General features: G+C 50.6%; 1 protein-coding gene across 2 annotated transcripts in view; it reads left to right on the top strand.

The window, feature by feature from the left end:
- The window catches only part of Bmp1 (bone morphogenetic protein 1), a 43988-nt gene extending 32859 nt beyond the window's left edge, over positions 1 to 11129 (top strand). For both annotated transcript variants that reach the window (XM_055609636.1, XM_055609637.1), the window contains 5 exons: positions 238 to 363; positions 5865 to 5992; positions 6334 to 6547; positions 7882 to 8132; positions 10431 to 11129. In XM_055609636.1, the coding sequence (XP_055465611.1) occupies positions 238 to 363; positions 5865 to 5992; positions 6334 to 6547; positions 7882 to 8132; positions 10431 to 10565 (854 nt within the window). In that variant the 3' untranslated portion in view covers positions 10566 to 11129. The remainder of the gene's footprint in view (positions 1 to 237; positions 364 to 5864; positions 5993 to 6333; positions 6548 to 7881; positions 8133 to 10430) is intronic.
- The last annotated feature ends 2322 nt before the right edge of the window (positions 11130 to 13451 follow it).

Genomic DNA, 13451 nt, shown 5'->3' with positions numbered 1-13451 from the left:
CCTCCCTCCGCCCACTTCTGCCCACTTCTACCTTCTCTGCCCAGAGTGGAGGCCCACTCAGCTGGCTCCACTGATGCAGTGTCCAGAACTCCATCATCACCCTGACCTTGCACTCAGCACCCAGCCCTCCTGCGCACTCCCTCCCACAGGAGGAAGCCCTGCCAGGCCTCCCACTTTCCCTGGGGTGACCAGACCTCGGCCCGTACAGACCCATTGCTCTTGTTTGCGCCCTCACAGACAAGGATGAATGTTCCAAGGACAATGGTGGCTGCCAGCAGGACTGTGTGAACACGTTTGGCAGCTACGAGTGTCAGTGTCGCAGTGGCTTCGTCCTTCACGACAACAAACATGACTGCAAGGAAGGTAAGACCCGTGGAGAAGGTGAGGGAGATGGAGAGGGTGACCAGAGCTTGCCAAGGCACCTCACACTGCCAGGGGGCATCCTCATGTAGGTATCTCCGTGCAGAGGAAGGGAAGGCTAGTACTTCCACCTGGTGCATGGGCCACCTCCCTTACTGTGGTACCCATGTCACGGGCATAGGTCCTCGTCCCTTGTCCACATCAGGAGAAGAATCCACAGATGCTGAAGGTCTATTTCTGGGCTCTTAAAATCGGAATCTAAGCCGGGCCCTGTGGCACAGGCCTTTAATCCCAGCACTTGGTAGGTAGAGGTAGATAAATCTCTAGAGTTCAAGGACAGCTAGAGCTACACAGAGAACCCTGAATTAAAAGGGGAAAAAAAGCAGCCTCCCAAACTCCTGAATCCAAGCCTTTCTGTCTGGTATGGCTTCCTCTGACACACAGAACAGATAAGATAGCAGCTAAGAACACTGACTGTGAAGCTAGGTGTCCTGGTATGGATCTATCACTTGGGTAACTGTGTGCCCTTGGGTGGCTGCTTACTCATCTGTGCCTGGGCTGTAAAATGAAGATCACGCTTATTCCTAAAAGAGAGGGGGGCTGGGAAGTGGTGGAGCATTCCCAGCAACACAGTTGAGTCCAGTGCCATTATTGGCTACACTTTCACCCTGGGGACTCTCAGAGTGGGGCTGCTACTTTCCTGACGCTAGAGCCCTGCATATAAATGATAAGCACCCCTAATGTGAATACTCAAAATCCAGAATGTTCTAAAAATCTGAAACTTTTTGAACACCATCATGGTGCTACAAGTAGGAAATTCTAACCCTGACCTCATGTGCTTGGTTGTAGTCAAAACACAGGCACACTGAGAATATGGAAAATAGCTTCAGGGACTGACAAGATGGCTCAGCCTGAGTTCATCCCTAGAACCTACATAAAGGTGGAAGCAGAGAAACAGCTCCACAGGTCGTTCTCTGGTTTCCACATCACTGTAATAATGATAAATTTTAAAATTGTATTTCATTTTTAATTGTGGTTGTGTGCATGTGCACATGCATGCAGTTACCAGCGGAGGCCAGAAGAGGGCATTGGATTTCCCCTGAAGCTGGAAGCTTGATGTAGATGCAGGGAACCGAACTTTGACCCTGCGACAGAGCAGTGTATGTTCTTAACCACTGAGACATCTCTCCAGCCCCAGATTTTACAGACTTAAAAAGAACTTTCAGGCTATGTTCATAGCGTATATACAGAATGTGAATGAGTTTAATTGAAGCTTGAGTTCCATCCTTGTAGCTCATTTCCTGCAAACACTTCTGGTCTCCCAAGCACTTTGGATAAGGGATGCTCAGTGTGTTTAAAGGAATCTTCCCTCCCAACCACTCAAAGCATTCAGTGCCTCTTTGGACAAGATATAACACTGTTCTGACTCATTAATTCTGTGTCCTGTGCCTGCTTGAGCACTTGCAATCCCAGCAGCCTGACAGACCTGTCTCTGCCACTGAATGTTTGCGTGACTTAGGGTGATTCATTTAACCGCTCTGAGGTTGTTTGTTCATTCACTACGTGACAAACAAACAAAACACTGCTCTTCAGAGAGCTGAGCTGTATTGCTGTTACTTTGCAAACCGAGATTAGTCCCTAACACGTGATTCTTCGCTATCATTAAGTGAACAACCTAACTATAAATAAAGAAGCTGCCGAGAAGAATTAAGAGAACCGAAGCACCCGACAGTGAAAACTGTGTGGAGCTGAGAGCTTCCACCAACTAACGAGGGTGCCCGGGTCCGGAGCCTCTGACTCACAGAACACCCACTGCCTTTAGCTAGCAGAACCCAGTCCTGTGGTTTTCTAAACCACAATCTACTTCTGCAGTTTAGAAGGAAAGGGACGGTGGCTTGCTCATCAGTCCACCTTCTGGTGAGCTTAGAGGCATTCATGATCCATCCCTTGGAGGTAGGCTGATGGCAGATCGGTCCACATCCCTGTCCCCACAGAGGATCTAATTCTGTTTAGGGTTCTTTGGGGGAATGTGCACAGAGATGGCTCCGAGCCTGAGAAGAGATGTGGGGGTGTGTGGGAGGCAGAGCAGGAAAGCCAATGTGGAGGTAGGGTGAACAGGGCGGCCATCAGTAACTGCAGTGAATGATGGGAACAGCACACAGCAACAGAGAGGCGGTGCTTGAGACAACCACAGAGATTTGAGGACTTGAGAGTTAGGTGAGCCATGGCTGTAGGGTGTGGCCTGTCTACCTCTCTATTTTCCCTTGACAACCCCACCACACACTGACTGACTGCTTTCTATAACACCCCCCCAAAAAAAAGCAATCTGAAGAAAACAGCTTAAAAGAGGGCAATTTTTATCTTGGCTGGTGCAGGGTTTGGTCCATGACTTTGGAGTCATTTGGCTCCATCACTTTGGACTTCAGGCATGGCCAAAATCAGTGTAGAGAGTTCATGTTGGAACAATTCCTGTTCAATACAGATGTGGGTCGTGGGGCAGAGAGGCAGCAGTAGCCAGGGACAAGATATCTATCTACCCTTCAAGAGCATATCCTTAGAAAGATGTTCTTCCTCCAGTTTGGCTTTATCTCCACGCGCTTCCAACCCCTCCTTCTCTTCCAACAGTCTGTTCAGCTAGGAACACATCAGTGAATTAATCCACTAATGAGATCAGATCTCTCATGATCCAGTGACATTCCAACAGCCATATTGCTGCACTGGGGGCAAAGCCTTCATGTCTTGAGCGTTTAGGGAACACTTCAGGTCTAGATCGTACACTTGTCTGTAAGGGTTCTGCTACTGTGTGGTCATGACCAGTGAGCAGTGGCTTTTGTTTTGTTTTGGGACAGGCTCTCACACCAGAGTCCAGGCCAGCCTTCCCCTGGCCTTGTGGCGGCGGAAGGGCATAAATTTTAAATGTGTGCTTTGCTTGGGAGGCTATGCCTTGTGTGGAAGTCAGGTTGCTATAGAAAGAGGAGACTCAGGTAGAGAGAAAGCGGCACTAGCCAGATGTTCGGGAGGTCAGCTTGGAAGAAAAAGCAAGAGGGATAACTAAGGCTGGAGGGCCTCCAGAGACATGGGAGGGTGACTTCAGGAGCTCATGGGCTCCAGAACTGGGAGACAGTGGCCATGGGTTGATCCTCTTTGTGTAAGTGTTCCCTGCTACTGGCTGAAGTTGAACACCAGCCTCCAGAAGGACAGTCCGTTTTCACAGGGAGGCATTACGTTTTCTCAGAGGCCCCAGGATGGGAGAGAAGGAGAGACAAGGAGGGTTCACATCTGAGGGCCTCGTTTCTTCAGGACTCGGGAGGCAGACTGGTCTGCTGCTGGGAGGGAAGGTAACTGATAGATGGAGAAGGCTGGAGGTTTGGAGCAGTCGCTGGTATCTGGAGGTGGTGATGGACAGGCGTAATGAGGGTCTAATGATGTGGGGGCCCTGGTGAGGCAGGATACCACAAATGACGTTCTGCTTCCTTTTTTTTTTTTATTTAGTTTGTATATGTGTTCAAGTTGGGGGGGCAGGATTGCATGTGGAAACTCTAGGTTGACATCAGGAGTCTCCCTCAATCATTCTCCAGTATATTTTTTTGAGAAAGGGTCTATCACTGAGCCTGGGGCCCAGTGATTGGGCTATACTAGAAGGCCAGAAAGTTCCAAGGATTCTCCTGTTCCTGTTTCACCAGTGCTGGGATTTTAAATGTGTGGTACCACACTTGGCTTTTATGTGGGCACTAGTGATTGAACTCTATATTCATCATTGTATGGCAAACGCTTATTTATTTATTTGTTTGTTTGTTTATTTATTGTTTTTTGAGACAAGATTTCTCTATGTAGCTCTGACTCTCCTGAAACTCACTCTGTAGATCAGGCTGGCCCTGAACTCCTGTGCCTGCCTCTGCCTCTCGAGTGTTGGGGTTAAAGGTGTGCACCACCACCACCTGGCTGGCAAACCCTTTATTGATGGAGCCATCTCTCTAGAGTCCTCCTCTTGTTTGTATTGGGGGTTGAACTTAGGACCTCACACATCCCGGGCGAGTGGTGTGCCACTGAGCCACATTCCCAGATCTCTTTTCACTTTTTATTTTAGGGAAAGTCTTGCTAAACTGCCCAGTCTGGCCTTTGACTGACTCCATAGCTAGCTGACTTTGTGATTTTTTTTTTTTTTTTTCTGCCTTGGCCTCCCTTGTAGCTGGAATTACAGCATATACTTACCAGGCCCAGCTGAATGGGGTGTCTAAGGTAGTATATCAGCATTCTGGTGATCAGCCATGTAACCCAGCTGCAGAGGGCAGCCAACTGATCTACTGTGAAGAAAGACAGACCTCTAGTTGGTCAGTTCATTATCTGAATTGAGCCAACCTCCATCAGAAAATACAGTTAGTCCCGTAATGGGTCCATCTGTATTCATGTTGAGCAGATTTGTTTTTCTTGTCATCATTTCTCAAACAGTGTAGTGTGAATGTGGGGGTATACACCTGTAATCCCAGTGCTCAGGAGGCAAAAGGATTATGAGTTCAAGCCCTGACTGACCCTACATAAACAAACAAATGGAAAAGTTTACTTTCATTTTGTTAAATATGATATAAAAACCCCCAAGATTTAAAGCTTACAGGGTGGGCTACAAAAATAGCTCAAAGTTCTTGCCTGGCATATACAATGCCCTAGGCTTAGTTCCCAGAACCATATAAACTGGGCATGATAGGCACATGCCAATAATCCCAGCATTTAGGAAATAGAGGCAGGGGGATTGGAAGTTGAAAAACATCCTGGACTATATGAAACCACTGGGGTGGGCTAAGGGAGAGAGAACACAAATATGAGAACGTTTGTGTAGGGTCTCTACAAATATTACACCATTTTATGTAAGAGGCTTGAGCATTGTGGATTTTGGTAGTTATGATTCTCGATCAAATCCCTTGTGGATACTTAGGGAACCTCTAAGCATGCTGGGGAAAAAAAAAATACATGCTTGGAAAACCCAGAGGGAGGTTGTAAGGAGAGAGAAGAACCAGAAGAACTGAGAAGGTCAGAAATCAGAGGCCTTGATGGGGGTGGGGGGATCGTTCACTTGTTTGTTTCTGTCACCTGTAGCGGCAGCGGGAGTAGAGTTTGGGGATGAGTAGTCAGGTGCCAAAGTCTCTGGTGACTACGGAGGCTGCTGGAAGAGTCCGTAGTCACAGTGCACAAAGGTCCCCAGGTTGCAGAGTGGAGAAAGAATGTGACAGCTGTACAGAAGTGGTAGGTGTAGACAGACAGTCACAACAGAGTAGTGGGCCTCATCTTCTGCCCTTAGGGTCCCAACCAAGGCTTCTTTAGAAACCAAGTCATTAAATTTTCTCCTAAAATAGATAATGGAGAAGAAATGATGTGTGTCTTCAGTCCATTTTGTAAATGGAGGGCAAGAGGGAGAGCAAAGGAGTGGGCAGGAGGGGAAGCTCCTTCTTCACAGGGGGCATTGGGGTGGTAGGTCCCTGGTGACCCCCTTCATTGCTCCTATCCCACAGCCGGCTGTGAACACAAGGTGACATCCACCAGTGGCACCATCACCAGCCCCAACTGGCCTGACAAGTACCCCAGCAAGAAGGAGTGTACGTGGGCTATCTCCAGCACCCCTGGGCATCGGGTAAAGCTGGTAAGATACCACCTGGCACCCTGTACGGACACTCCGCTCCTCCATGCCATCTGCAAAGACCTGTGTGAGTCCACGGTGTTGTCTGTAGACGGGGTGGCCTGGCTGAGCCTCAGGACCTACCCATCCATACGGAAATAAGTCTTCCTGAGAAGGAGCCCTCTTTCTGAATGTATTTTGAAGATGTCTCTGCCCCTGCCCATGCCTGAGTCCTCCTTCACCATCAATCATCCCACAGCCCTGATTGCTACCACAGGGTGGGGATAGGGTGAGGATTGTGTATGAGCTGGGGTTCAGAGGTGTAGAGAGCTTTCTAATCTGGACTCCCTTCCTGTATCCTTCAGACCTTCATGGAGATGGATATAGAGTCTCAGCCTGAGTGCGCTTATGACCACCTGGAGGTGTTCGATGGGCGTGATGCCAAGGCGCCAGTCCTTGGCCGCTTCTGTGGCAGCAAGAAGCCGGAGCCCATCCTGGCTACAGGCAACCGCATGTTCTTGCGCTTCTACTCAGACAACTCCGTACAGAGGAAAGGCTTCCAGGCATCCCACTCCACAGGTGAGGCCGACCATAGGCCAGGCGATGCCCCAGGGTACATTGCTGACTCTGGATGCCAACCCTAGCCTTGAGTTTACAAAGGGCCTTTGAAAGTCCATAGAACAGAGCCCAGTAACCCCAAGGCCAATGCTGTGTTCTGAGGACCAGAGTATTGGAGTGAGCACTGAAGGGTGTGGAAGAAACCATAGGGATTTCGAAGGTCAGAAATGGTTAAGGAACCTAGGAACGAGGAGAGCATCGTTCTAAGTACAGCTCAGAAAATGAGCTTCGAGGGAGCGCCCAGCCGCCAAAGAGCTTGCTCTGCATTTGTTTATTTGACCAAGTGGCAGTGAATCAGCCCTTACCCTGCCTGCCCCAGGAACTCATAGTCAGGCAGAGAGATAAGCCAGGCATTGGTGATTACAGCCTAAGACAAAACATGACTAGGGAAAAAAAGAGAGGAGAAAAAAGCTGACTTTGGGGAGTTGTTGGAGTCGTTCTGGGTGGTGGGGGGCAGGGCTCAGGGTCCACACAGGTGGACAACAAGTCATCTGATCTGAGTAGAGCAGGGATACTGGTGTGAAGAGAGCAGCGGGAACCATCCAGCTGCAGAGGGAAGCTGGAGACTGGTCCTGGGAGGCCAGAAACCAGGCCAAGGATATCAGTATCGAATTTTTTGTCTGCTGGTGGGCCCTGGGCATCCCAGATCTGGTAGGTCCACAGCCTCTCGCCCTTCCCTTTGCCTCCATCAAAGCTCCCTTCCCACCTCTCTCACAGAAACTGAGCCTAGGGTCTAGGAGGAAGGCCAGGGACACGCAGAGTAGAGCAATTGCTATGTCCGTGCTTCGAATGCCATTTCCAACCAGAGGCTGGAAACGTCAGTGTTTGATCCATAGTGGAGAAGTGAGGTGTATCTGTTCTTGTTTGGTTGATTTTTTTGTTTGTTCGTTTAAACGTGAGCCAACCCTTAAAAATCAGTTCACACACGAAAACACCCAATGTATAGCTTTTCTGTCTAAGTTTATAAAGTCTGAGGGGTGCTGGGCCATGCTCTCCCATGGCAGCCTTCAACTAGAACACAGGAGCAGTTCCTCCTCAGGGAAACCTTACCTTTCCCAACACCACTGCTCCATGCTACCTCTTACTCAGGATTTCACCCCTGAGCGCCCCGTAGCCTCCTCCTGAGGTGGCACAGCCGGGACATTTGCTTGAGGCTAGGCCAGATCCCACCTATCACTGGCCGCCTGGCCTCTGCACCCGGAATCTGTCTGTGCGGTTCTGGGTAGTGCTGCACAGGACAGTTAATGTGGCGTTCTCATCAGTGGAGGTCAGTCTTGTCATCCGTCCCCCTGCAGAGTGTGGGGGCCAAGTGCGGGCAGACGTGAAGACCAAAGACCTTTATTCCCACGCCCAATTTGGTGATAACAACTACCCCGGCGGGGTGGACTGCGAGTGGGTCATCGTGGCTGAGGAGGGCTACGGCGTGGAGCTGGTGTTCCAGACCTTCGAGGTGGAGGAGGAGACCGACTGTGGCTATGACTACATGGAACTCTTTGATGGCTATGACAGCACAGCTCCCAGACTGGGGCGCTACTGTGGCTCTGGGGTGAGCACCCTTCTCGCATCATACCTCACATTGCCTTCCAACCCTCACCCTGATCTCCAGACACAGAGCTGATGTCGCTAGAATCCCTGGAGGCCTAGGGTACTAGGTTAGCTGGAAGGATGTGCCTGGCCCTCTTCAAAAGCTAATTTGCTAAACCTGGGGCACTCACAGAGGCCGTCATACCTTGGGTTATCCTTACCCCAGGAACCCAGGCTCCTTTCCAGGCAGTGTAAAAGTTTCTACAACCTGGCCTGGGCTCCACCCAGACGTAGGCCCCCTTGGGACTAGTTTGATCTGGCTTGCTGAACTGCATATATCTGGAAGTAGCGGTGATAGAGTTCTCCCTGAACTACTCAACCCTTGACCTCACCACCCCCACTTCCCAGGGATGAACTTCTTGAGGGGTCAGGGGTTAAGGCCAGAACCAGAAATAGGGGCTCTCAGCTGTTGCACTCACCAGAATGGTCTGGCCATGTACACTATTAATCTCTTCCTCTGTCTTTCCCCTGGTGAGAGGCCACGGTGTCTTAAAGCCTTTGCTGCTGCTATCCAAGTAGGCCCTAGGGGTTGCTTCTGACGTAGAGAGGACCTGCCCAAGCTACTGGCACAATCACTTTGGCTGGCTTGTAAGAAAGGCTGGGCCTAACCCATAGATACAATTATTTCTCTCTCTTTCCCTCCCTCCCTCCCTTCCCCTCGCCCTCTTCTCCCTGTCTTTTTCCTGTCCTGCTTTCCCTCACATACAGCCACACTGGCTTGCCACTTCTAATGCAGTCCCTGCCTCCCGCCCCTCTCTCTCCTCTCTCTACCTCAGGAAAGGCTAAACTTCCCTGGAGCAGTCTCAGCTGCCAGCCCCAGAATTGGCCTAACCTCCTTTCAGGGGCTTGAGCTAGCATGAGAAGCAGGGGCTGGGCCCAGTGGGGAGAGGCTATGAAAAGGCCCCTAGCCTGCCTCCCAGCCTCTCTGGCATCCCTGGCCGTCAGACTAGTGCTTTCTCCCTGCACAGCCCCTTCCTTGAAGTCATACAACAGACGAAATGTTTCCAGGAGGGGCTTTTCCAGGGACATTCCCAGGCTGGGGCCGGCAGAGGGCATGTGGGAGAGGAACCCAGGCAGGGCTTCTCCATCTTGGCACAGTTGTTGGAAACGCCTTCAAGTCTGTCGGGAATGATTCCTTCTACGTATGATTGGAGGACCAGGGCATAAAGTCACCTCAGAAGGCACATTGCCTAGCTTCCTCAGTCCCTGGCCCCTGGCTTGAGGCAGCTCTTCAGGGTCTGAAATACAAGCAAAAGTTAGGTCTAGAACCAGAACCAGGGGAAGAGCGGAAATACATGGAGGACTGCAGAGCCCACATCTGGGCTCCCTGCCTAGCCTGGTAGACAGAGAAGTGCTGTTCCCTCCTCTCTGAGTGGCATGTACTTGTAATCCCAGCACCAAAGAGACAGACAGACAGACTCCTGGGGCTCACTGGCCAATCACAACTTGGCGATTTCCAGGCCAGTGGGATCCTGTCTCACTAATGAATTAATAATAAATGGCATCTTAGGAATGATACCCAAGGCTGTCCTCTGACCCTCTGCACACACACACACAAACACAGAGAGAGAGAGAGAGTTCAAGATTAACCTGGTCTACTTACCATGTAGACCAGGTTAATCTTGAACTTGCAGAGATCTGCCTCAGCCTCTGCCTCTCAAGTGCTAACAGGAAAGGTCACTACACCTGCCCAGCTGTGACTCTGACGTTAAAACAAGCTGCCCTCTCCCAGATTTTACCTTAAGTTCCTGGTAGCATAAAGCTCTACTTCATTTTAAAAATATTTTATTTTTAATTGTGGGTATGTGGGGGGGGGGGAATGGGGGCTTGTGCAGTACCTGAATAGACTAGACATGGGCATCAGATTCTCTGGAACTGGAGTTATAGGTGGTTGTGAGCCACTCATTGTGGGAACTGAACTCAAGTCCTCTAGAGAGTGGAAGTGCTCTTAACTGCTGAATTATCCCTCCAGCCCTACATCCATCTTTCTTTCTTAAAAAAAAAAAAAAAAATATATATATATATATATATATATATATATATATATATATATATATTATATATATATATCCCCCAACCTGGTCTCATTCTCACTAGAGAGCCCAGAATGCTCTCCTTCTGGCTCTGCTTCTTGAGTTCTGGGATTAGAGGCACCCCACCCTGTTCCATAGGGAGTCTTGAGACACAGAGGACCTCAGGGAGGGAGGACAGCAACCCCAGCCCCATCCCAACTCCTCATGCCCATCCTTCTCCTTGGCAGCCTCCTGAGGAAGTGTACTCAGCCGGAGATTCTGTCCTGGTGAAGTTCCACTCTGATGACACCATCTCCAAGAAAGGCTTCCACCTGCGGTACACAAGCACCAAGTTCCAGGACACACTCCACAGCAGGAAGTGACCGCTGCCCCTGCACGGTAGCGGGAACTGGAGTCCTGCTTCCCTCGGTCACCCAGACTGGACAATGGGGGTGACAGTCAGGTGGTGGTACACTGTCCCTCACCCTCAGGCACCAGGACCTACAGGGCCAGTGGGCCAGGTGTCATCGGGAGGTAGGGGAACTGGACTCCCTGTAAGCCAGTTCCCCACAGCCTCCCATCAGAGGGGCCAGGGAACCGGAGCTTTCACCAAGACACTTGAAGTGACCATTCCTCTTTGGGGCCCTGCCTGAGGCAAGGCAGTCTCTGTGCAGGACCCTACCGCCTTCCCGGCCGTCTCTACACACTGTATTGTGTATAGCCGGTGGCCCTAATCTTCATTGTAACGTACATTCCCTGCCCCTTCTCCAGCCTCAATTTGGTTTTGTTTTGCCCCCCCACTCCCATGTTTCCTGGGTATCCCCTTGGAGCCATGGTGGGGAGTTGAAGAGGAGGGAGTGGATAAATAAGACAGGGCTTCTCAGGCCCGATGGCTCACCAGCCACACCAGGGCACCCCAGCCAATAAACAGAAAGTGTTACAGCCAATATCCTGTGCCAGATGCTGTCTGCGATGCGGGGGCATGGCGGTTTCTTCCAGATGTGCCAGCTTGCTGGGTGTCTGAAGCCAGTATGGAGCCAAAACACCTGGCTTTGCTGGCTGCCGCTCCCTCTCAAAGTTCCAGGACTCCTAAGGGTGTGATTTCGCACTAGGGTGGATGGACACACACACACACACACACATACACACACACACTGCTTATAGCCCTCCCACACAACAGGAGTAGAACATTCTATAAAGAGGCTGTCTGGGGGAGGGAGGAGGCATATAAAAGAGGTTTAGGATATGTTTGTCCATCTGGCTTTTCTGTCTCTTGGTCCAGGGAGGGAGGAAAGGGGGTGTGAGAGTTGTCTGGCTGGCAAGCCCACTAGAAGTGGAAGACCTTCATCAGCTAGGACAGGTCCATCGCTGACCCGCCCACAGATGCCAGTGCCAGGGATCCTCTACCCTTTTTGGAGAGGGAAGCCAGGATGGTTCAGCAGTTACTGAGTAAACATTCCAGCTTGGGCCCCTCTCCCCAGGCGACAAAGGCTGCTGTCTTGTCCAGTCTCCTCCTCCCCCACTGTTGCAGTGAGGCCCAGAGTGGAGCCCTCGAGGAGCCAGAAGAGAGCCCTGCCCCCTCCTTTCTGAGAGGCTCCCCCTAGGATTTTTGCCTACATCTCACAGAGAAAGGAAGTAGGGTAAGGCTTCTCTCTCCGTTCCATCTAGACCCTGATGCTGGAGCAAGCCAGTGGCTTGCCCTGAGGCAGGGCTCCCTGAGAAACTAGGAGTCTCCCTGAAAATCCCAAGATTCCCCCTGTGGCAGATGTAGGCACTCTACAAGGCCATCTGGACCCTCCCCTAGGGAGCAATATAGCATGGTAGACCTCAGATAGGCCTTATATGCAGAAAGCTGTGATGGAAAGAAAGTAGGCAATGCACCCAGGGCCTTCTGGAACATCAAATGCTCCCCTGCCAGCCTGCAGCCATCCCTGCTAGACATGACTGTAGATGAAGCTTTGGAGATCTGCATGCATACAGGAGGTACCCAGAGGTGCTATCACTTATCCTTAACCCCCTCCTGGGGTAGGGGTGTTCACAGCCTGTAGGACCACCACCAGAATTCAAGGGCTCCTGAATGATGGGAGTCACCTGCCATCCCCCGTATCCTCTGGTTACCTACCAACTTGGCATTGACTCTTCTGTGGCAGAATATGTAGTCAGTGGTCGCAGTTCTCCCTGCCAGCCTTACAGCTTCTTGGGAAATCCAAAGGAATAAGATCCCAGATCTCACCATGTATAGATATAACCTAGAACCTCTGCTCGGATGAAGCCTGTGGTAACTCAGTAACCAATTGGTTTCCCATAGTAAGGAGAACAGGGACTATTTCTGACAGGAACTCAATGGCAGGCTCTTTGACCTCCCCCCCCCCCCCAAGAGAGGAGCAGTCCTGCTAAGCCACAGAAGAGGACTTTGTAGCCGGTCCTGAAGATACCTGATAAAACAGGGTCAGATGGAAGGGGAGGAGGTCCTCCCCAATCAGTGGACTTGGAAAGGGGCAGGGAGGAGATGAGGAAAGGAGGGTGGGATTGGGAGGGAATGAGGGAGCGGGATACAGCTGGGATACGGAGTTAATAAAATGTAACTAATAATAATAATTATTAGTAAATAAAAAAAGAAAGAAAAAGATCCCAGATCTCAAGGCATATGTCCATAGGAGCCAAGAAGATCACAACCCAGAGGCTTCCAGCCGCTGATACACACCTGTTCTTCCATTCTGGTGGGGGTGGGTCTCATGAACAACAACAATAGCATAGCTAGAGGCAGATAACCTACCCAGGCAGCCTCCCCAAGCACTTGTCCTAAGATTCCATCACCCAAGAAGACTTGTGTTCCTTGGAGGACTCCACAGTGAGCCTCCAGACCTTTTCTGGACCCATCAGAGACTGCCAGTGGAGCTATAGCATCTTAATTCCAGGGAGTGACGAACAGGGGACATTGTGTCAACCACAGAAGGTGCAGAGCATCATGGAGACCTATCTAGCTTTTGTGTAGGACCAACCACAGCTACAGTTTGGGCTCCCAAACAAGTGTGTGAAGTAGGTGCAAAGGAAGATGGTGGGAGAGTAGCAGGAGGATGTAGAGCAGGGCTCTTCTCCGTAGGGTGTTGGGAGCTACTCCAAGCTGACTGAAGGATGTAGAAACTTTTTTTTTTTTAAGAGTTGAGTAAGTCTCCAGGCAGTGGTGGCACATGCCTGTAATCCCAACACTCCGGAGGCAGAGGTAGGTGGATTTCTGTGAGTTCGAGATTAGCCTGGTCTTAAAAAGC

Source organism: Psammomys obesus, unplaced genomic scaffold (genome assembly GCF_907164565.1).
Source record: "Psammomys obesus unplaced genomic scaffold, mPsaObe1.curated_primary_1811, whole genome shotgun sequence".
In the NCBI taxonomy this organism is placed as follows: Eukaryota; Metazoa; Chordata; class Mammalia; order Rodentia; family Muridae; genus Psammomys; species Psammomys obesus.
The sequence above is the reverse complement of the archived record's forward strand: the minus strand, read 5'-3'. Positions and strand labels throughout refer to the sequence as shown.